At 40.9% G+C, this 24,263-nt stretch overlaps 1 protein-coding gene across 1 annotated transcript; it reads right to left on the reverse strand.

Moving 5' to 3' along the window:
- Positions 1–7,598: 7,598 nt before the first annotated feature.
- On the reverse strand, positions 7,599–24,181 carry PKD2 (polycystin 2, transient receptor potential cation channel). The gene is made up of 15 exons (XM_079307372.1): positions 23,638–24,181; positions 18,881–18,994; positions 18,009–18,142; positions 17,408–17,658; positions 16,911–17,135; positions 16,182–16,410; positions 14,526–14,696; positions 13,926–14,107; positions 12,848–12,968; positions 11,277–11,375; positions 10,847–10,968; positions 10,169–10,286; positions 9,756–9,919; positions 8,839–8,986; positions 7,599–8,091 (listed from the first exon to the last, which is right to left on the reverse strand). Exons 1-15 carry the CDS (start codon positions 24,032–24,034, stop codon positions 7,858–7,860), a joined length of 2,709 nt encoding a protein of 902 aa, XP_079163498.1. The 5' UTR covers positions 24,035–24,181; the 3' UTR covers positions 7,599–7,857.
- Between the last annotated feature and the right edge of the window lie 82 nt (positions 24,182–24,263).

The following is a 24,263-nucleotide window of genomic DNA, read 5'->3' on the forward strand; positions in this document are numbered from 1 at the left end:
CTGTAACAGATATGTGGTTAAAAATTGACAGGAACTCCAGGTCCTGGTCCTACAAAGAAACAAAAGTGGAATTTTTGCCTTTGGAAAAAAGAAAATCATCCCATATTGTAAAATGTGGAAATCTACAGCCCATCTAAGTGCAGCTGGTCCTTCTAATTTCAACAAGTTATAAACATGATCACACAGATTGTGTTCCAGTTGTAAAAAAAATAATTTCAGTATACAACAGTGGTTTCTGAGAAAGGAAATAAAATAAATTATATTGCTCACATTTTGAATGGGCATTGTCATTTATAATATTTACCACAAAACTCCTAAACTTTTCTTGCTTCCTACTACTTATTTCAGCAGCTGGTAATCTATAAGAATGTATTTGGGTAAAATAAATGTTTCTTCCAGTACTGTCCAACACTTAACTCTGTAAACTTGGGCAGAAATTTCAGTAGTAGTAATGTCAGACTTCTCTGTCACACTATAGACTTCAATTTAAAATTTTATTTTTTTTTCTTTTCCAGCACTGCACTTTACATGTTCTATTGAACGGTGCCCTTGCCCATGGCATGGGAGTTGGCACTAGGTGATTTCTTAAGTGCCTTCTAACTCCAAAGTTGTATTATTCTATAATATATTTGGGTGTTCCCTTTAATTTGGGGCAGATTAGTACAACTACACTCTTTGCACAACCCAGGAGACACATCATCCATCCCTACAACAACCCTGACACGTTCTTTTATAAGCAGTGTAAGCAGGGGGAGGAAATACTATTAGGAGAGGGGAAATTGGTCCAGAATCCCCGAGGTTAAAAGGCTTTGGGTAGTGTGTGTGCCTGTATGTTGATACTATGGAGATCCCTAATAATTGCTTTGTAAAAGCTTGACCTTGTGACAAGAATTAGGCTCTCAAGAGCCTCCTTCACAGCCCCAGGGGAATGCCCCCGACTCCTTTCTCACAATCTTTTTTATCTCCCCGCCCTCATTAGGGGTGGATTTGTCCAGCATTCTTTTAGGGGTGCATGGCTCATTAAGCCTTTTTTTTTTTTTCATTAATCTGCTGCAAATTGGTCTTGAAATGATCCCTGCTTCCCACTGCAGCTGCTTTAGGAGCTGGATTACCCCTGACATTTGCTCCTTTGGCAGGATCTTAGCGAGAGGGTACCAGGATCAAGTAGTTTCTGGTGTTAAAACTCAAGCACTGCTGGGGCTTAAAAATGACAGAACTGCCTGATACCATTGTTTTCCTGAGCTTTTGGTGTCATTTGCATTTAGCTTTAAAAAACGGTGATGTACAGAACTTAATGATTCTGATTATATCAGTAACTCGTCTGAAAATGTGTTTTCATGTATGAAAATTCCTCCTTAGTTTGCTTACACTTTGACAGTGATTTAATCTGGACTCTTGGAAACTTTAAATCTTTTAACTTTTAGTTAGGTTTAGAGTATTCAATCCAGTTGAAGATTTTTCTTTACATCCTCCACCTGAATGACTTCAATTAAAATAAATCACAAGCTGAGGATTGCCACTTTCTAAGGAGTTATTAAACTCATTTAATTCAATTAGTTTGAATTAAACTTTTTGATAATAATAAGATACCATTTCTAAATTTATTGCTTTCAGTACAAAAACTAAGATTTTGATATTTCCTGCGCCAGTAACTAAAAGTAATTGCTTTTTCCTTGTAGTGAATGTTCATGAAGGCAAGAACAGATAGCAAACTGGCTAGATCCAGGCAATATATCACCCAGCTAGGAAGAATATTTAAAACTTATACAGGTTTGGAATGTCATAATTCAAAGGAGCCTGAAAAAGCTCTGTGTTTATTTATTAAGAAGAAGAAAAAAGTAAAAGGCAACCCAATGCTAAGAGCAGCCTAAGGAGTAAACCTCTGTTAATTGAAAGCTTTTAATATGCAGAAGGGCACTGGCAAAACTGAAATCACTGGTATTCAATTTTACCCTTTTAGCCTCTTCTTTCTGCTAAAAATATTTAATAATATTATCAATTGTTGGAGGAATTCTTCTGGAATAAAGAATTATTTCAGTGGAATATGAAGCAGTATAAATAGCTTTTGATGAGGAGGCGGACAGTATGGAAAACAAATTTAATCTTCAGAATTACAGCTTTGTTTTCAAAACTGATAGTGAGTTGTTTAATTAATTCTGTAACATACTTGAACAACTGCATGACATTTGAAATGACACATGTACAAGGCCCATGGCACTGACCTGGGGATTGTGACTCTTGTTTTTCACAGTGTACCAAGGGTTTACAAATTGTAATTGTTCAAGCAAAGATCTAACAAGTGCCTGAGTGCTTGCTGACCCTCTAGTTCTCACCATGGGCTGACATGTTTAACATCACAAAAAATTTAAATTATGTATGTCTATCTCTTGTGTTCAGAGACTGAATAGTTATAGATTAAAAGCTCAAAACAACAGTTTCTTTACATGTGGAAACAGATGGATAGACTCAAGGCCAGCCTAACCTAGCCTGCTAAAATAAGTAAACTCTGCTTCTCCAGTTTCATGCACTTCCTTCATATTTCAAGAGAAATAATCTTTGCCTCCATAAGGTTTTGAGTCATGTCTGGTTCATTCTCAAGAGCTGCCTTGCCAAAATCTTAGTCACCTTGTTTCTTCAAAAACACAGTGCTGCAATTGCTCTCACTCCCCAGTATTATGAAACAGCCTCCTGCCTTCTGATTACTTTTCCTCTGACCCAGTGGGCACAGAGTCAAGGGGATTGCTGAGGATGCAATTCCCTGCTCTGGATGGCTGCAGACAGGTAACGTGATGGAGATTGTTCCTGGACACACACCAGCACCTCCAAGGTGAGTCAAACATCCCCAAATTACCCCTGTTATGGATTTGTAGTTACTTATTTTCAGTTTGCAAAATTTCTCTGGCATGCTGATAAACACTACAAGTATTCAAACTTTGATTTCTAGGATGAAAAATTTCAGAATTCTTTGCTACAATGCCAGGGTTTCTGCACACTTTATACAAATGACCTTCTAAAAGAGAACATCATAATTTGGAAAACTAAAAAAAACAAGTTGAATATTTTTCTGATATTGACTGGTAAATGCTGTTCTTATAGGCATCAACTTGCTGCCTCTTGAACATTCAGGGATGTGCAAGCACTCACTTTGCATTCAGCTGTGTCTTCTTGCACAAAAGGAGGAGGAGTATAATCTGATAATGCAAATAAAAGCAATGCCAACAAAGACTCTTGGAGTTGCTCCCCTGGGTCTTCCATGTGACCATTACACTTCTATTTGCTAAATATTCTGTGATTATGGTTCTTACTGACATGAACTTCTTTCAACCTAAATATTTCCCTCTTTTTTTAAAATTAGTTCTCCTGTCAGATCTTATTTTCACCTTCCCATGCCATAAAAAAAGGGAGAAGCCTCCTGAACATAAATGTTCTTCGTCTCCCAGTCCACATCTCCCTCCTCTTCTTGCTGGGCATGAAATCACAATCAGTTAAGACAGTTAAAGCCCTTGTCAAACCTGTTTCTTCACTTAACTGTTTCAAATAGCTAAGCCAGGAAACACAGCTGGCCTTTATTACACAGCTGTGGCATCACAGGAACACTGAGGGAAATGGGAATTTCTTCCCAGTGCTTGCCAGCTCTGCCTTTCTGCAGCATAAGGTTTCTCCTGGCTGCATCTTTCTGCATACAGACATCTGAAACTGGTGAGTCTGACAGCATCCTTGGCTCCAGCCAAGAAAAGCTGGTGGCAGTACAGAAGTGTGCTCACCTCAGACTTTGGAGTGAATTGGTAATTTCAGGTTTATCCTGAATGGAGCACTCTTTTCCTTTGAGTGTTTCTCAGAGTTTACATCACACCACTCTCTGTGCAACAGTGAAAAGCAGCAGCCTGAGCAGCACACACAGGCATTTTTGGCAGTGTTAAGTTTTTATTTTGAAAATACCTCAAATGTGACCTCCCAGAAAACAAAGTCTACCTCTTCTCACTGAAAAATATTTTTATGAAAATTAGAAGTCTTAAAAACTGAACAGGAACTCTATATGAGTTGAATATTGTCTACTTGTTTTTTATGAATAATTCCTTATTGACCATTTTGTCCCCTGTGAGTCCTTGCTAACCTTCAACTCTTTCCACAACTTTGCAAATGAATTACTGGTCTCAACTTTTGTCAAAATATCACCAGCCAAAACTGTGGCTGATGCACACAGTCATGACTGGCCCTTGGGCAATCTTACTGCATTTATTACTCATGACTTTTGGAGAGCCACACAAACCCAGCACACTCCCCACATCTCAACCCCTTCCTGCTCCCTTCCTGGCACCCCACACCTGAACATCTGGCTGTAGGAAATGTGCTCATCTAAATTCAGGCTTGCTACAGAAGGCACAAGTTTGCTGCTCTTTTCCCTGTGGGAGGCAGTTTTAGCTCCCCTGAGTAATCCCTGGAGTAGAAGCCAAGCAGAAGAGCTGCCAGAATCCCCAATCCAAGGAGAACTTGTGATGCCACTGCTGTTTCAGCATTACTGGTGATTAAGCAGGATGTTTGTAGCAGCCCTTTGAGCCAGTGCTTAAAACCTAGAAGTCCTTCTTATCCAAGTGACAATTGTTTGCAGACCTTTTATCATAACCTTTTTACCTCTCTTCCTCAGTTTTTTGGACCAAGTTTTTCTTCTTGTTTAGATTTACTGGAGAAGAATCTTGGAATATACAAGGCATCCAAATAATGCCTGTGGACATGCAAGAATTATTCCAAAAAGCTCTTATCACAAACATGCATCTCAAACTGCACATCCAGAAGAAACTTTCCAAAATAGGAGGAAGAAAGGAAGGAAGGAGAGAGAGAGAGAGAGAAAGAAAGAAAAGTTCCCGCTTCCCACATGCTGTGACTTCTATAGTGCACTGACTAAAGGTTTAATATGCTTAATAAATTCGGTATGTATGTATTTCATTAAAGATTGAGATGTATTTACTTTAATCATTCAGTTTTCATTAATATAGTTTCATTAATACAGCTGTCCAGAGAGAACTATGGCTCATACATGGGAGCCTATTCAAACCCTCCAGATGTTGTGACATTCCCTCCTGAAACAAGGGACAAAATAAAGTGGGAATAGAGAAAAAAAAAAGACTTAAATTACACAGCAAGTAATGAAGAGACAGTTATTAGCAGTGGGAGCTGCTACTTGATATAATAGAAAGCAGAACCTGTGCATTTGCAGAAACATAAATGTGAAATTTTTCTCGCTCTACTTTCTTTATTAGGTAACCTGACAATGAGGGATGAGATAAAAGCAACACAAATAAAATGAAGGATTCTTCATGTTCCATTATAAACAAATCAAGTGTAGGCACAATGTTTGCTTTGTAGATTATATAAAATATTTATTAGGAAGTAAAGTGCTCAGTTTTACAGATCAATACATTCTTGATCATTGTAGAAGACTTGCATAATTAACAGCTTCCTAATAAGACCAAACACTGTACATTACTATGCAAAAAACTGTACCTTTGTATTAAGTGACAAATGATATTACAATCCAAAACTGAAAAATGCATCAATAAAATGTTTGTAACATTTGTCAAGTGGCAATGCACTCACTGCAAGGCCCACTGTCAACACACACGGGTACCCCATGGAAACTTATTGCACTTCAAGATGAAGTTTGTTATCAAGTAACGACACGTTACAGAAATGCACCCCAACAAATGCAGCTACTAATGCAAACACTTTCATAATAAACATACAATACAATAGGAAGGTGAACTGAGTGACTGAATTTACATTTTGAAAGACACATTTTGGATATGAATATAAAGAAAAGGCTCTGTGTATTTAAATTGCTTTGGTATCAATTTTTTCTATTTTCCTTGCACACCAGCTGGCCATGTGTACAGCTGGTGTTTCTTTTTGGTCTGTTTGTTTACAGTCATAAATGCAGCTCAGCACTGAAAAGCTTTCCTCAGAAAGGCTTCTGAGGTGTAAAACCCTTCAGTAAAGGTAAGAATGATCTTAATCTGAATGCCCTCATCCCACACAAATGTGCTGTGCACTGTTTTGGCAAATTCACGAGGAATCCTGTGACAGGGTATGAATTTCTTCCCAGTACAGGAAAAAATAATCTACACAAGAACCACCACCTGTTCTCCATAATTCTGTTCCAGAGACACAGCTACTATGAAATTCCAAGGCTGAATTTCCTCCTCTGCCACCTTACATTAATAAGGTTTCTGTGCGTATGGTTTCTCATAAAATTAAAAATGGAAAGGTATGAATTCTATTTAAGTTCCCTGGTTAGAGGAAAAGCATTCTGAGCCACTGCTCATCCAGAAAATGCCACTGCAAGAGTACATGGAACATGGAAGCTTTGCCTAAACAGCACTCCCACAAGAATGAAGAGAGAACTGCTTGTTGAAACAGAAGGCACCAACAGCAGAAAAGTCCATGTAGAAATGTACATAATTATTTTACAAGCAGTTTAGTTAAATGTAAATACAGACCACACAGTTGAGATGTGATTAGAACTTCACATGGCACAAGATCAGATTTTCCCAATTGTCAGAAACTTCTCTGCCCCTTTCCCAGTCACACCCAAGGAAAACTTAGTGTTTTTCTATTTTGTGTGCTTTTAAATAATGTATTTTCTGCAAGTAGCTGTATTTATCTAAGAACCTCCAGAATGTTTATCCCAGAAACACTTAAATCATGAAAACAAAGCAGCAAAAAATGGGCACTTTGCAATACAGCTGAAAATTATTATGCTAGTTGGGTGTGAAGAAGCAGCTCTCAAATATTTCTTCTGAAATGATGATTTTAGTGCATTCAGTTTCTACCAGAGAATTATGCAATTTACAGTTGTACAAACTAAGTGCACTTTCTTCTGCTTAGAGAAATGTACCTCTCAAAACAGGAAAAAAAAAAATTTAAATTAAGTAAAACAATAGTATACCAAGAAAAGTCAGGACAAGTAGAAACTCATAATTTTTAAAAAAAGTCCTGTTTTATCTGACAGCTGTTAAAATGAATAAGACACACTGATACAATATTATTTAAAAATTTGTTTTTAAAAACCTTTAAAAGTTGCACTTTCCAAGAGGAAACAGAAAATTAATAACCTTTTAGTGTACCAGCCACTGCACATTATTTTGTCTGAAGCTTGCTGTCCTTGTATAAGTGTTCTCAATGATATTTTTACAGAATCAGATTTCTGTCCTGGTGGATTTTGTCCCACCTGATTTCCATTCAGTTTCCTGCATTTCAGTTTCTAAGGCTGACACTCTCACTGGTAGCATTACACATGGCTTACAAAGGCTTGAAAATGATTTCTGGAGTGAATATTTACTTTTTTCCCCACCAGTGAAAGATGTCCTCAGTGGTCTGATCAGAATGGTCCCATCACATTGGGAGATTTGCTGGCTGAATAATTACGGGAATGTTTTTAGGGAAAAATGGACATGTAGTGAACAATGCAGTGATACAGATATGTAATGAACAAGCCAGGAAAGGGATATGAATGCTTTTATGAGCCTGAGCCAGGCCTGTAGGTTTGCTCTTGAAAAAGAGATAAGAACAGCTGCAGCCTAAGAAGAAAACAAGGAGTGAGACAAGAGCTAAAGGTGATAGGGGCATGCCAAGGAACTCTGAAGTCTGTGAAAAGCAGAAAAGTCTAACAAAAAAATGCTTGCCTCGTGCAAGAAGGCTTCTGCCAATGATAAGTTGTGTGATGTGCAGGGGGAGAGAAATTGTTTATTAGGATTAGAAGAGAGCAATAAAGTGGCATTTGCTTGCTTCATACCGAAACGTGCAGCATCCAGTTCTCCATCTTTCCAATCCTGACCCGAAACGTCTGGAATACCCTACAAACTACCCGTGGATGTTGCTGCCCCCGTTTGCTGCCGCTGCATCCAGGCCATCGGACTGGGAGGAGGAGGGCCTGGAGCTCCTGGAGCGGTGCTGCCCGCCCAGCCCCAGGGGCGTTCCCAGCCGGTGGCTCATCTGCGAGGCCGTGTCGTCCGACTCCCAGCGCTCCAGCTCCTCCCGCACCAGCCGCTCCATCTGCTCCCGGTGCATCTCGCTGTCCCGGCCCAGCCTTTCATCCTAAACACGTTCAAACACATCAGCTGCTGCATCCCACAAACCTGGGGCTTTCTGTGCTTTCTCCCCGCAGAGAGCACTGCTTTTGACCTGAGGACTCGGAGAAGGCTCCCAAATTTAAGTGATGGAGTTAAAATCATGGGTGTGATTTTAAACAGAAGTGTGTACTTTCACATAGTGAGGAGTTTTAAATCTGAGGTTTTTATAATATAGTAATAGCTATGGGGCAAGATAGAGGATTTTGGGTGGTGTCTTTAACAAACAACCAAGCCCGAACACGAGAAAATCTGTTTCCTTTGTCTATGTTTTTAATCCTGGCTCTGAGTGAAGACAGAAGAGACTTAAGACAAACCACTAATTAAATGATGCAAAAACACCCACCACTGTAACAGTGCAGCTTCCAAACTGCAGTCTAGGCCAAACCCTATACAACCACAGGAAATTCTTATACTGCTTTGTAGGAAAGAGAGAAACTTCCACAGATACTGAAAGGTTTGATTTGCAGCCTTGGGGGAAGCTTGGATTGATGTAAAAATAAAAGCACACAGACATTAAGCAGAAAAATTATAAACTTGTATTTCTATAGTAGTAAGAGTAAGTAGAAACTGTATTGGGTAAGATGATGAAGGGTTTATAGTGTAGTAATGTAATTGTATAGAGTAAGCTGAGAGTTTAGATATTACAACAGAAGTGACAACAGAAAGGAAGACATGCAATCTTTGACCAGACCACAGAGAGTGAGTTTCTTACCTCTGTCACTCCATCTAACAGCCTTCCCAAGACATCTCTCCTTTTGAGCTTGGCCCTCTCCATGGCTTCCAGCTTCACGATGACGGCATCGATCTTGGAGACGATGCTGCCGATGGAATGCTCCATGCGATCCACCCGCCGCATCAGTCTGAGGGAACAATGGCAGCTGCAGAGACTCACACTGCCCAGCCACCAGAGTTCTGCCATGTCAACACACACAGCAGGCAAGGATGAGACACCACTGTTACCCAAGCACGCCTCTGGCTTCCCACAGACCAGTCCTACCATCCAGGAGGGACAAGGTACAGCACAGCCAGGAAGTTAAACAGGGGCACATGGGGATAAAAGGTATATTTGCTGTCACTGCTCTTAGGGCATCATCTCAAAAATTTGTTGGTCCCAGTCACACAATTCTTTATTCAGCTAGTCTTGCTGTAATTACTTAATATGGAGATCTATCACTTTGGACAAAATACACACTCACAAGTAACGTAATCTTACAAAAAACAACCATAAAAGTTCCCACTGAACCTAAAATAAACTCAAGGGTTTACTGCTTAAAAAATAAGAAAAGTCTTTCCTGGCATTATTGTAATATGACCTTTTCTCTGACTTCTCAATGATGAGGTTTTAAGGACAGGGGTTTTGTTGCTGGTTTTTTTTTGGTTTGTCCTGATTTTCTATATTCTAACCAACTCCCATAAGGCTCTCTAAGGCACTCCCACTTCAGATATTATTTTAAAGCTACTAAAAGGAGTGACTTATGCAGAACAAAATCATAACACTTGCTTTTAATAATAATTTGAGTAATATGAAGGAGAGAATACTATATAACCCATAAAAGAATAAAAAAAACCAACAACCCAACAATCAAAACCCAACATGCAGCTTTGTCCCCCTCAGAAGGATAAACTCACACTTGGAACTCTTCATAGGAAACCCCACTAGAGCTGCTGCCCCTCCTCCTGGAGCTGTGCCCACTGTCCTCATCCTCATCCTCCTCAGAGTCGTCCAAGCTCCGGGGGAAGCTGCGGCTGCTCAGAGGGCGTGGCAGAGAGCTCCTGTCCAGGTCCAGATCCTCCTTTGTGAAAACACAAGCCAAAGAGAAAGAGAAGATGTAAAAACTTTCACCTGTGCATGGGGGATGCTGTGCCAAGGTCAAAGAGCTCCTGTCCACTATCAGCTCCCCTGTGCCTTTTCACAGCTCTGCTCAGACAGCCAGGAATGACAGGAAAAGTGGAGACGAGGATTTTTCTGAGGCAGGAAACCAGCAAAGGGAGCAGACTGGCAGACAGTGCTGGTGGCATCCCACTCCTAATGCTGAGCTCACCCTCTCTTTCTCCAGGTCATCTCTCATCTGCTGATGTTCATGCTCTGTCAATTCCTGGTCCCCATCTTGATCATATTTGGTAAATATTGCTTCAATTTCTGCATCCGTGTGCCCCTTCCTGAAAAGGCAATAAGAGCAGTTCCTTTACTTTCTATTTTTCACATGCTGAAAGAACTCTGTACTAGAAAACATTTCACTTCAGACAGACTTTCATCCTCAAGACAAAGACATCCCAGCATTGTCTATAAATTCACAACACTGATAAAAACCCTTCAGTCCTTACCCTTCATTAATTAAAACAACAATTTTTCCTACATTGAACCTTTCTCCTTCACAACTTCCTTCTATCTCTCCTTGATTTGTACCCTTGCCTTGGACTGTCCACAAACTCCTGTAGTGGTCTGACAGAAACATTACCACTTCCTCAAAGGCCTTAGGTCTCTGCTTCCTCAGAGACTTCTGTCATTTTCTACCCAAAACAGAAATTCAAGGAGGTCAGGCCCCAGAGCTCTAAAACCTTCTTCTGGCGTGGGATGCCAACACCAGTCATAGTGCAGAGAAAAATACTCTGGTGTGTGTCTTTATCCACATTAGTGCACTTCTGCTAGAGGAAAATCAAAATGTAACATCCCATTTCCTGGGAATACTGTTCAAGGTAAGAAATAACAACTCCCTTACCCTTTGAGATCCTGCCGGAGTTCATCAAAATTGAGCTTCCCTCCACCTTGTCTCAGACTTTCTGAAATGTCATCAACAGTAGTTTTCTTCAGTTTAAGTTTGATCATGGCTTTGTTGTAGCCCTAAAAGAGAAAGTGAAATTGTGTTGTCTCTCATGACATGAGATTTCTGATCACTTTATTGATTACAGAAATCAGCTACTGTACAGTCTCTGTACAGTGTTCAGTGTGATCATTCAAGGCAAAGTCTCAGATGACTGAAATACATTGAGATGGGAAGTTTTCACTCAGTTCAGATGAATTTATTTTAACTGATATGTGTACTTGCACCAGCTGCTGTCAGCTTTATTTTGTACAGGTTTTATAGTATTTTATGAAATTAGTTCAGCTGTGAGGAATAAGATGTCAAACAAACAAAACATTGCATTTACCTTCCTGATAAGGTCAGACAATTCCATTTCTGCCTTCTGTTGTGCCATATCTGATTTGACTTCAGAGTAGGTATCATTGATAATGGCCAAAAACATGTTCTGTTCATAAGAGAAAACAAAAATGTTGAAATTTCAAATTTCAACAAGACTGAGTGCTACTACTCCTATGACCTTCTTGTGCAGACCTTAATATGAATTTTGTTTTAAAAGGTCAGAAGAAAATAGTGGTCTGTTTAAAAAGAAACTAACTTCCAGAGCTTGATATTGAAATATGATGTGCAGCAGTTGTATAAATTTTAATCAACATCAATGGTTATTAACATAACTGGAGAATTACTTTCCAGAGAGGGTACACAGCTACACACAGCAGTGGCAGTAAACCCTGCAAGGCCAAACTTACACAGGTAACAGCTCTGAATTAATCCAGGCAACACAGCTGGAAACAAAAATGCCTGAGGAATCAAGTCAACTACTTATCCTGTAACCAGCACAAACAAAAAGTTCTGATCTAGTTACAGCTCTGCTTGCAGTAAGCTCTGCTTGAAGTAAGAGGTAACATAACAACTCACTGTTGTGCTATTTTTTTGCTGCTATTTTGCCCAACTTTAAGAGTTGTTGTTTTCTGCCCATCTCCCCTAACTTAATTTCCAGGTCTCAGACTGGTTTCAATGGACTTGCATCAACGTTTCTTTCAGGATAAATGAGAGGCTTTACAGATATTAAAAACACCAACAAATTACAGTATTTTGGATAACCTGCTCTGCCTTTACCTTCCAGTGCTTTTCTGTTGCCCCTTAGAAAAAAGATATTTCTTTCCCTTGCTGGACACTAGGTTCCTCTGGAATGTGTGAGGTGCTACAAAGCAAATAGGAAACCTGCTTTATGTGAACCTTTGGCACATAGTGACACATATGTTATTTTCCCATTGATTCCTGGTCCATCTCACTAAACACTTACATTTCTCACAAAACACTTACAATTCTTTGCTTCCTTACTAGTGAACATCCAAGAAAAAGTTTTTTCCCACAAATAAAATCTGAATGCTATTCCTCCTCATCTCAAATAATAAAAAGCTGCACTAAGGGTTACTAAATAACATAAAAAAGGATGATGATAAAGGAATGCTCTTGCAGCAGGCAAAGCTGTGTGTGGCATGCAAGAACAAGGCTGCTGTTAACACAGCCAGCCACACATTAGAGCACTTTATGAACCAAGAGACTGCATGGAACATTGCAGCAACTTTTCACCAAAAGAGACAGCCTTGCTGTGTATGCCAACTAGCCACTGCTCAGATTTTAAAAATAAAATTAATAATAAAAATAATAATGATAAATTAAAAAAACACAATGTGGAGCACTAAATGAGATTGACAAAAAGCACACAATGCAAATCAATTTTAAATGAAGAAAAAAAGGAAGTAGTGTAGTGACCAGCCATGTAGCAGTCAGGCCCCTTCATGGGCCATAAACTCCCCATTGTAAGAAAAATCCCCAAAAGTAGCAGGAGAAGTCAAAGGACAAGTGATGCAAAAACAGCCACTGACCCACCCCATATAAACAAAGCATACATACCAAAAGAATGAAGAACATAAAGAACACAAATGTAGTGAAATAAATGGGTCCCAAAATTCGATTGGCTTCTTCAACCTCTGTGAAGTTGAAGTCTCCCAAAATGATGCGGAACTGAGTAAATCTTAAAAAACAAAGCACATCCAGGAGTTGGAGAAAACATTACTGGTGCAAGGGCTGTCAAACTATTTCATTCTAGCAGTGTGACTGACAGGCTGCAGAGAGGTCTGCACTGTTGTAACACTTCATCAGGGACTGCAAAAACAATTCAAGCACATCTATAGGCATAACCAAACTCACAGCCAGGTGCCACACACTGAACAAAACCATGGTGGTTACTTCTCCCTTTTGGTCACAACAGGAAGCAGAGCAAACTAACAGTTACTTCTGTGAAGCTCTGAGATCCACTCCCATCTCTCTCACACACATACAACCCCAACCTCTCCTTCTAAGCTGGAAGAAGCTTGGCAATTGACAGCACCATCAGGATATTTCCAGTTCCTTCACTTCTCTGCAAGAAACTCTTTGCAATACTGCCCCAGTGTAAGGGAGCAGGGGAAATCAGTGACTGAACAACCTGCTAATTGCCCCAGTTACAATCAGGTTATGTTGCACCAAATCATCCAAGGAAAAATTGATTGGCAATCTTATATTAAGTCCTCTCTCTCTTTCCTTAATTCCAGATACTTACAGAATTTGTGGTTAGCTAAGATGGACTCTGAGTCAAGCAACTATGAACACTATCAGGAATTATCCTTATTATGCATCCAATATTTCAGTAAGCATTCAACCACTAAACATGGAGTCATTGCTTTGTCTAGGAATGTAACCAACTGCTGTAAAAATCACATCACACCAATGCAGCCCTGTCATTTTTAGCTCACTGCTCTGACTATTTAATTTCACAGCAATAACACTGAGATTAAAATGTTACAAAAATGTGTTTGCTACCAGGTTATATCAACAGTAATGTGCCTACAGCTTATCTGCTTAGATGGATGTCACAGGATTTGTCTCTGATAAAGCAACAGATTCACCAATGCACCAAAATCTTCTTTGCATTTTTTATACCTGTACTTACATGCAGTCCTGGAAAGTACTGAAGTCATCAATTTGTGTGCCAAAGACAAGATAGGCCAACTGAGCATATGCTAAGAAAATAATAAAAAACATAATGGCAAAGCCAATGACATCTTTGACACAGCGAGACATCGTGGTGGATAACTGGCTCATCGTTCTGTTGAAGTTAACAAATTTGAAAAGCTGTGAAAAGAAAAAAAGAAAAAAAAAGCTGAAAAGACAAGGAAGACAATTTCTTGACATAATTTCTTTCCACTCTTTTACATGAGATGTGTTACTGAACATGACTGGAGACAAAGCAGTACCCAGTAAGAATTACTGACTTATCAATTGAGGAATAATAAAAATGTTTCTTAACATGTTTGCTGACAAAACATGACTATGTCTTCTAGACCTAAACAAGAGCTGACTAAACCTGTAGTAAATGACAACTTTGCTTTTCATCTGCAAGAAGATACCACTATTCTGACTTTCTGAGTCTGTTCTTTCTCACACAATTGACTTTGAAAGAAACATAAGTAAACCTCAAATAATGTGTCTCATGAAACTCAGAATGCTGCTTACACTCTAATGTTAGAATACACGTGTGTCTTGGAATTACCTTAATCCAGACAAAAAACACTGTGACTGCAGCAATGTTGTTGAACTGCATTTGCCAATATGCCAAGGGCTCAAAATTGGGGAATGAGTTCTGATCTTCCAGCAGTTTCTTCAGGAGCATATCAACAGTTGATGTCCTATAGATGCTAATTCCTATAGCTACCACAGACAGCTGAGGACAAAAGAAACACACACATTTATAAAAGGTGATCAGGGTCTTAAAACAACTTGTTTGAGACATTTATGGCAAATAAAGTTAAGATATGAGGAACTTCATGCATTTCACAGTAAAACCATTATAAGAAATGCACTTCACAGTAAAAACATCCTGGACTATAAACATATAGTCTGGGAGTAAGAAAATTTAGAAATATTTTCCTTGCCACAGGTGAAGAACAAGATGACAGTGACACCTAGCAGGATTAGAGAAGTGATGCTGCCACAGAGAAGAAAATATGAAAAAGGGAATAAGACAACTCAAACAGACAAAGGTGAAAAAGAACAAAGAGCAGGAAGACAGCAGTAGCCAAAAAGGTATTAGTTTCTCCAGAGCACAGACTGAACAGTATTGCCCAGAACAAGCATCAGCTGCAGTTTCACCATGGAAGTTTCATGCTTTGACTCTGCAAATGTGCTGTTCATTACTGTAAGAGAACACTTCACCACATATAGGGAATCATAAGTACTTAATCCTACATTTAAACAATGACCCTCAAACAAGGCATAAACAGAATTTTGACCTCTTGTGTGAACTGAATTTTACACTCACATTTGAATACTCTCCACTGAGTGTAACAGCAAAGCATCTTATCCCTGCCCAACCATTAAGTGTAAAAACCAGCACACAGTTCATGTAAACACCCTCCTAAGCAGCCCTTTGTTTACAAAGCACTGTGATGCAAATATGATTTCCCTGGATTACAACTACTGGCTTCAAGACTTGAAACTTTTGATTAATCCAAGCCTGAAGATACAAAATTAATGTGGGACTGGAACTGTTTCAGCATTTCTGGCTTTGTATACTTTTGGTAAGCACAGCTTGATCTGAGTCCAGAGAGAATTATATTATGCAGCTTTATATCCAAAGCTCATATTTTCTGGTGCACTAAGTTTACTGATGTGCAATACAGTCCACTTAACCTACACAGCTGCTAGCACTCTATAATTCTGAGACACTTCTTCAAACTTGGTATTAGCTGGTGAGTATTTAACACCACGATAAATCTCCTTGTGGTTCTTTGCAAATGCATTCAAATCCCAGTCCCATTCCTTGAAATGCAAATCACTTCTTTAAAGCAGATGATTTTCTTGAAAGCCATATCTGCACCAGATATGTAGAAGAGAAGGCAAGTTTGTCACCTCAATAAAAGCTAAGCCTGCGTAAACAAAAACTATGAAAAAACATGATGGACAAATACTGTAACTTTACACCTGGTTGAAACTACTGAAGACAGAACTACCAACTTTGCAAAATATATCAGCATTGCAACACAGACCATAATTGTCTTATTCAGGCTGAATAGCCTAATAGTCTGTAAGTGTCCTTCCTAATGATGGTCCTATACCTTAAAACCACAATAGGAACACTGAGTAATTCATGTGTCCCACGAAGTGCCCTTTAGAAAGCAATTTTAGCCTGATTACAAAGGTTACTCACCACAATGATAAGGATGTCAAGGCAATTCCAAAGACTTCTGAAGTAGCGCAGTCTATGAATGCGAATTTCTAAGACTTCTTCTACCATATAATACAGAACAAAAAGACAGAAGGACATTTCACAGGCTGCCAGGAAAAAATCAAAAGTGGAGATGTAATGAATCAGCCTGACAGGCTGAAACTGCCAAGATGTAACCAGGCCTCCAGTGGCTGGAAACTCCACTAGCAACCTGCATTTAAAAAAAGGCAAAGAAAAAAATAATTTAATTTAACCAGAACTGAAAGACACTTGGATTTATTTGCATAATTATCTAAATAATAGAAATAAACCCACATATGATACAGAGAAGACACCCCACAAAAGTTGTAAATGTGACCACACTCAATTTTGACTAAAACTCAAAGCCTTTCAGGAGCAGTGAGGAAACAGAAAGATTTTTTTTCAGCTGTGCCTGTTTCATACTGTCTAAATCAAAAGCTCATGCTTTATACCCATGTATCTACTTGAATAAGCCAACTCTCTAGAAAGGTCTCTTGCAAACTGCACCCAAGGTGGTGTGGCACTAGGAAAGCCAGGATAGACTCCATGATGAGTCTCACTTCTTTGATAGGGAGGCATGGCACTTCAGTTGTCTGTCCCCTTTACACTTACCTATGTCCCCAAAATAAAACCCCAAGTCCACAACCCACACTGTGCAACTGTGTGGCTCTGTCGTGGTTCTGTTCATACCTGACCACGCAGAATAGGTTGATGTTTGCATTGTACACAGAGAAATCAATGAAGGCTGCTCTGGTCCCTCTGTCCAGCCACAGGTTCTTCTTCAGGCTGGCAATCTGCAGGGCTGTCACTTCTCTGGTCCTTGAGAGGTCCTGGTAATAACCAGCCCCGCTGTACGTGGCAATCAAGCCCCAGTGGCTGCTCCCATTCAAATCCTTCTCACTGGTGTACGTCCAGCTAGTTCACAAGTGAAACAGAGCACATTGGTCTTTCCAACTTCAACTTAAAATTAACAAGAAAGATACCAACAAAACCTGACCAAAAAACATGCAATAGTTACTTAAATATGCTTTAACTCAAGGGGTGCTTGCTACAAAGTTTTGATGTAACCCCTGAGAAAGAAGTTACAAAATTCCTTTGACTAACACCATAAAATTGAGGTGGAAAGATGGGTCACAAGTATATTAAAAAGTAGCTACAGGACATATATCTACAGGAATGCTACCTACGCAGTTCCATTCCTGAGTCCAAAAGGAGCAGTATCTTCATTAGCTACAGAATAGACATCATAGCAGTCTTTGATTTCATCCTTTAAATCTTCAGGTATGGAGCATGAACCATTCCTGACTTTCAGCTGCCGAATGCGAGGCACCCCGAGGAGCAGGTTCTCATAATAAATGAAGCTTTTATTTTCTGCCATGGTTTTGTTGTTGTACCACATCTCCCAGTAAAGACCATCCAGCAAAGGGCCTTCTGTGAACTGGGGAAGATGATGGAATTTTAGTTTGCATGTTGCCAGAACTGTTTTTGTAGCTCTCCATTCCACAGAAGTGTTAGAATTGCAGCTAATATTTTTTTCTGACATAAGACTCTACTATTATCTGTCCTCCAAAGACATCCCACAAACTTGCCCTACCCTGCCCTGAGTTTTAAATTTTCTCATATTAAAGGCCTATTTTGATCCATAGCTTTGACATTGTGCACACAACACTTAATGCACAAGCCTGTGCAACCATATTAGGAATTAAGATCCTGCAGGTTGAATTTACAATTCATGACAGAACCAGTGAACAACAGCAACAGAGATATAAAAACTTGGGTTTAGATTACCTTCCAGAAGTCATCCATTGTGGACAAGGTTTTGAAATCAGTTCTCTCTGTTTTTGACACAGGTGTTTCCAGGAAGAGCTGTGACATAACCCTTGTATAATAGTACATACTGGAACTCACTGTCCCATAAGTCACTGCAGAAGATTTGGTAAGGAGTGAGAGATAAAGGAATGAGGGAAAGAGAAAGAAAAAAAAAGTACTTTATTTGTTTTGAATACATCAGGTTGTATTTGTACAGATTTTCTAGTGGAACTATTAAGCTTCAAAATAAAACCCACACCAAGCAGCATTTATCTTTCAACTGTGATTAAAACACAAAAAGCAGTGAAGGTAGACTGATTGACCAATTTATAATACTCTCTTCTCCTTCCCACACCTCATTCTATTATTAATGCTTCTACCAAAGTTAACCTCAAGGAAAATAAAGGCACAGTTCAGCAGCCTGAGGAGAGGCAGGCAGTGCCTTTTTAGGTGGCTTGTGCTATCCAAGGCATCCATACAGAACTGGCACAGATGGCACTGAGACCTCAGGACAACTCTGCTCTGCTTGAGTAGGTAATGACAGTCAACCAGGATACTGTAGGGCACTGGGAATGACATGGATTAGACAAGGAACCTCCAGCACAGATGTGCAGTGCCTTTAAGAGACACCTCCCACAGAAAATAAATGACTGTGTTACTGCTCTTCCTCACACAGGGCCAAAGATATGGCTGAGGGCCACAGAGCATAAATTATAAAATGATGTACAAAACTAAGATGGATTGAGTTGACCTGCCCATTAATTCTTCTCCCACATGAAACAACCTTCCTTCTAGAATCACAACAAGCAGATAGCACAGAGCTGGATGCACTGGTGCTGGACAGTACTTACAGACACACAGGACCACGAGGAAAACCATGTACGTGACCAGCTCCCGTAAAACACTCCTCAAGTACCTCTCTCTGCTGGTGTTGCTCTCTTCCATGAGCCTTGTTCCCCACAGACCTTACAAAGAAAAAGATATATATATATATAATTATCAGTGAGATACCATAATAATTTAGGAGCAGCTCAGCAGAACTCCAACAGAATCTGTGGAAGATTTGCAGAAGTGCTGTCACCTCGAACCATGTGGTATAAAAATAGATAAAAGAATACAGAGACATGCACAGACAGCCATTCTTCAAGAAATGGAAGTGCAGTGCTTTGGCAGTTTTTGTTTTAAACACGAAAATCATTTTTTGATGAATGAAAATGCCCATTCATTATTGAGCCTTTAGGAGCAGTCTTAATTTTCTATGTGAAAGGAGGATATTGAGTCAAACATATTTTTAAAACACCAAATCACAACTTTCCCCTCCCAGACAGGCAAGAGACACAGCAGGGATGTTGGTGAACATTTCTGCATGGTTTCTTCCCCTGTACAATGAAGAGTTATCAATTAAACATCAGAAGCAGCCTAAATGAGCAACTGCTGTCCAGTCTAGCTGTCAACTTGAGCAACTACATCAGCTGAACTGTTTCTGCCTGTTCCTCCCTTCATGTAATGCTTGACATTCCCAAAAAGACAGGGAGAGAAGCTATTGAGCTTTGGTGATCCCTTCTGAATGGGTAACAGAAAAGCAAAAGGATCTTTTAAATGGAGTCCAAAAAGAACAACCACCTTGAAACAAAGTGCAGTTAGCCACCACCCTCCTTATTTCCTATGCCTAGTACAGAATAGGAAAAAAAGCTGGGAACAGCTGCTGATGCTCAGACTGTTCTCTTCATGGAGCTTCTCTTTATTTAAACTTAAAGCAAGGCAATTTGACCTTAGTTTCTGATGAGAGAAAAAACATTTAAAACTAAAAATTCACTCCTACAGAACTGCAGTATACTTGCATCCTTTTCAGGTGTTTTAAACCAAAGCCAACCTTTCAGAACATCCTTTACATTCTCAGTAGATGGAAATGCAGCAACCTCAAACTCCCTAGGAAAAAGCTTGGATCCATCAAACATACCACAGTAATTTGAAATGGAACAGTAACAAGGGATAGCCAAAACACATTATAAAGCTGACAATGAAGCATGAGTTCAGTCAATCTGCAACCACTGCTGTAAGACTAAGACAAAGGGCTGAGTTGCCTGCTGCAGACCTTTGTTTGCTAACAGAGATGGGAATAAGGAAGCTCTTCCCTCTTCCTGGATTAAGTGAGGAAAAAAAAAAAAAAGATATTTCTTGAAACCTTTCAGCTAACACATTTTTAAGTTGTGACATAAACCTGGAAACTTCTCTTTCACAGGCACAGCAAGCACTAACAGTTTTAGCATTAATCTCTGTTCATATGGCTTAATTTGTAACTTAGGGCCTTCCCTAATGTCAGCCCCTACATAAGAGAGCTTTTTCCAAGCTATTCTTTAAGGCCAAGCTTGAAAATGTGCAGATAAAGGCTGCAACTTGACTACACTGATCGCCAAACCCTCCCCATTAGGTCATTCTTGAAGACAAAAACATAAATCCAAGAACATCTACAGAGTCACTAATATTAATAACTCAACAAACTCAGCCTCTAGCACAGCACTACGTTGCACTAGCAACCCTCATAATAAAAGCAGGAAAACACTATGGAAAAGAGGAAGAAAAGGCTGGAAAAGCCAGTGAGCTAAGCTGGTGAGAAAGCCAAGTCCCTGCTGTCAGCACATTACTCACCAATAAGAAATGTGGTGAGCAGAAGCAGAAAGCTTCCAAACTCAAACTCTGTCATATTAGACTGTTGTTAGGAGTCAAGTCAGCAAAGAACAGAAAATTACAGCAAAGAAAAAACCCAACAAAACAGCACCAGGGATCACACAATGACCTTTGTGCTAAGTGAACAATGAATTTGCCCATCAGCTACCTTGGAGCTTTCATTAGCTGTTACATTTTTGCAATATACATATATTATTTCCCTTTTTCCCTTATTAGAATATTGATTTAGGTGTACCAAATATAGTAGAGGTAAGCAGTGCTTACTGCTGCAAGCAACAAAACTGTTCTGTTTCTTTATATGCATTTGCTATTCATCAACTTTTTGACAGAGCCTGTGTACTTTTATCAAATAAATCTGCAACTAACAGTTGCTCATACTTAGTCTGCATACAGCAGTCTTCAGGAAAGTAACAATTAGTGAGTTACTGGGTAGGGTAGTTTGTAGCTTTTTCTTCATTGAACAAAAACTAAGACAACCTTTCAAGAAATGCCCAGCACACATCAGTGATGACACGTGAGGACGTAGCAGCACTGGGTGACCAAATGCAGCTTTACAGGGCAGGATTACATTTCCAGGATGGCTCTGGAAACACACCTGGTTTTTTACTCATCTGCTAACTTCCTCCTTAACAGAGAAGAATAGTCAGCCCCTCTTCTCCTCTAAGCATCTGGGATATTTGCTGAAGAGATCTGTAAAACTAGAGGAACTTAAGGCACTTCACAGAGACTCAGGTTAGAATCTGAACAGAATCCACATAAAGAAGAACCTAAACACAAAGATAGTCTGAAGTAGGTGACTTTCTGTCACTTAGTAACTCCTGTTACAGTTTCCCCCACAGCTGCAATTACCAAAATCCCAATACTTTAAATCCTCCCTGCATTCTTCTGTCATAACTCACAGCAAGTAAAAGTGCAAGCTGTCACTGAACATACTTCAATACTGAGTGACACCTTTTTTTTTCCATGGTGACCCTATCACTTGTGCTATCCAAAGGATTATTCCCTCTTGTTGAATTCTGTCCAGGATGGAATTTCATCAAATAAATCGATGCCAACTTTCCTGCAGTCCTTGAAATAAAACTGAATGCACTATTTTCCAGTCTTCAAAGATCCTCATGGATATCCACGGAATGTCAAAAGAACTGTGGAGTATTCTTTCCAACAGTAAATCCTCAGTTACCCTCCAAGTGCCCTATAAAAATGTCAGGCTTGCAATTTAAACTGTGCAGCACAGGGATCACATTCTTCAGGGAAGGTGTAACCTATTCCACAGCAAGTGCAGAACTTCCACAGCACCGAAGCCTCACCCAGACACTTACTGCACCCAGGAATTCATGGCAACATTCTCATCAAAAAGCCAGAAAACATCTATCAGCTACAGTAACTTTAGCTACACTTGCCTATACAAGGAGGTCAGGAATCAACAGAAACTGTTTCGAGTATTACCACTCTCACACTCGCCTCATGTACAAACACTGGTGTTTTTCACCACAGTTAAAAACATCCACAGGATGTTCCTTCTTGGCAACAACTAAGATGCTGGGGGCATCTGAACTTAAATAAAAGTTTTTATAAAAGGACTTAACTTTCTCCATGAGAAGCAGCTCTTTTTGCAGGCATATCTCAGCAACAGATTAAAGCAAACACACCACTGGAGACTCCAAACAGAGCAGTGGTAATTCATGCACAACATAATTATTAATGGTAGTCATTCTGGTTTCTTGTTATGAAGTGATTTGGGTCATTGAACATGGTCCCAGTAAAATCTGCTAAAAAGAAAACGTGCTCTATTCCATAATCTCTGCAAGTCTGACTTGCATACCACTAAGCTATTACAATGTTCAAGAGGGATTTATTTTGCTGCAATAAAGCCAAAGCCAGAGAAATCACTACAGCAAACAATCTTTGAATGCACATGAAAATCAGAGAAGGTACAAATTAAAGTCCAGTTTGTTTTGATAGTTCCACTGATGCCATGGCAGCCAGTAACAGTACTATCTACCACTTCAGAAAATCCACATTTCAGAAGAAGGATCTTTATTTTCTAAATATGGTTTGCTTTTTCTGCAGCTTTATAACTATAAAGATTCTGCCCAACACTTAAACCAATGCTGTTTAAAATCCTCGCAGTTTGAAGCTGACATTTTGAGCTTCTCTGAAAACAAAGGAGGGTTTTTCAATGTGCTCCCACAACCTTAAATCCAAAGGACTCCCCTCCAGCATTCTCTCTGCTGTTGTCAAATCAATCCTGTACAAAGCCAGCTCAGTGGGGAGTTAATGCAGTATGATTGGAGTGACACCCCAAAATTTCACTTGATGTGTGCCCAGTTTTGCTTCCAGTTTTGTCCCTGGTCACCAGCTGTGTGACAACAGGCAGCTCTTGACTGCAGCATCAAGACACTGCAGGAAAGAAAAAGTGATTCAAACACCCTCCCAGCAACCCACTCCAAATATCCCATGCCATCCTAACCCTCTTCTATAGAATGGGGGATGCTGAGAAGGAGAGATGTACAAGCATTCTGCTCCAACTCTCCAAAGACCTGTGCTGAAGCAGAAAACCAAAGCTGGAAAAGACCTCTGGAGATCATCAAATCCAACCTATGACCCAAACCACCAGACTACAGCACTGAGTACCACATCCAGTCTTTCCTGAAAGACCTAAAGAGATGCTGACTCCAACACCACTCCGGGCAGTCCATTCCGATTCTGTGAAGAAATTCCTCCTCATGTCCAACCCAAACTTTCCCTGCACGGAAAGCAGCCAGCAGTAAGAGCTGGGAGGCAGTGAAGTGGGGAAAGAACGGAAGGAGCGAGCTGTGGGTGCATCCGGGACGGGGATACCGGAGGGTGGATGAGAAGATGACGGGGACAGAGAGACACGGGTAAGGACGGACGGACAGGGGTTCTGGCGCTGTCTCACCTCGCAGTCTCCGCGCCAGGCGCTTGGCCCAGGCCGCCCCGCGGGGCGCGGCTCCGTCGGGCGCTGCCGGCGGGCGGCCCGGCCCCTCAGCCCCGCCGCGGCCCGCCGGGCCCCGCCGCGCCCTCCGCCCGCCGCCCGCCGCGGGCCCCGCGCCGCTGCCCAGCGACGACGCGGCCCGGCTGCCCCACTCCACGTCCATCTCCAGCACCGGCCCCGCCGCCGCCGCCGCCGCTGCCGCCGCGTCCTCCTCGGGCTCGAAGCCCGGGTTGTCCCGGCTCCAGGCCTGCCGCGAGCAGGCGGAGAGCGGCGGCGACGGCGGGCAGGAGCCGGGCCGCGCCGCCGGGCCCAGCCGCTCCAGCTCCAGCTGCTCCCGCCCGCGCCGCCCGCCGCCCGCCATCGGCCCGCCGGCCTGCCCCGCCTCCGGCGGAAAGCCCGGGGTACGGAGGGAGATGTAGTCGCCCTGGCTCCCGGTGGGGACCTCCTTCCCGCCCCCCTTCTCCTCCTCCTCCTCCCACGGCTCCCTCCCCTCTGCACGGCAGCCCCGGACCGCCCCGCGGTACAGAGCGGGGCCGGCGCTGCGATGGAGTGCCGCTCATCCGCGGCCAAAGGAGGAGGAGGCCTCCGAA

Source organism: Erithacus rubecula, assembly GCF_903797595.1.
Source record: "Erithacus rubecula genome assembly, chromosome: 5".
NCBI lineage: Eukaryota > Metazoa > Chordata > Aves > Passeriformes > Muscicapidae > Erithacus > Erithacus rubecula.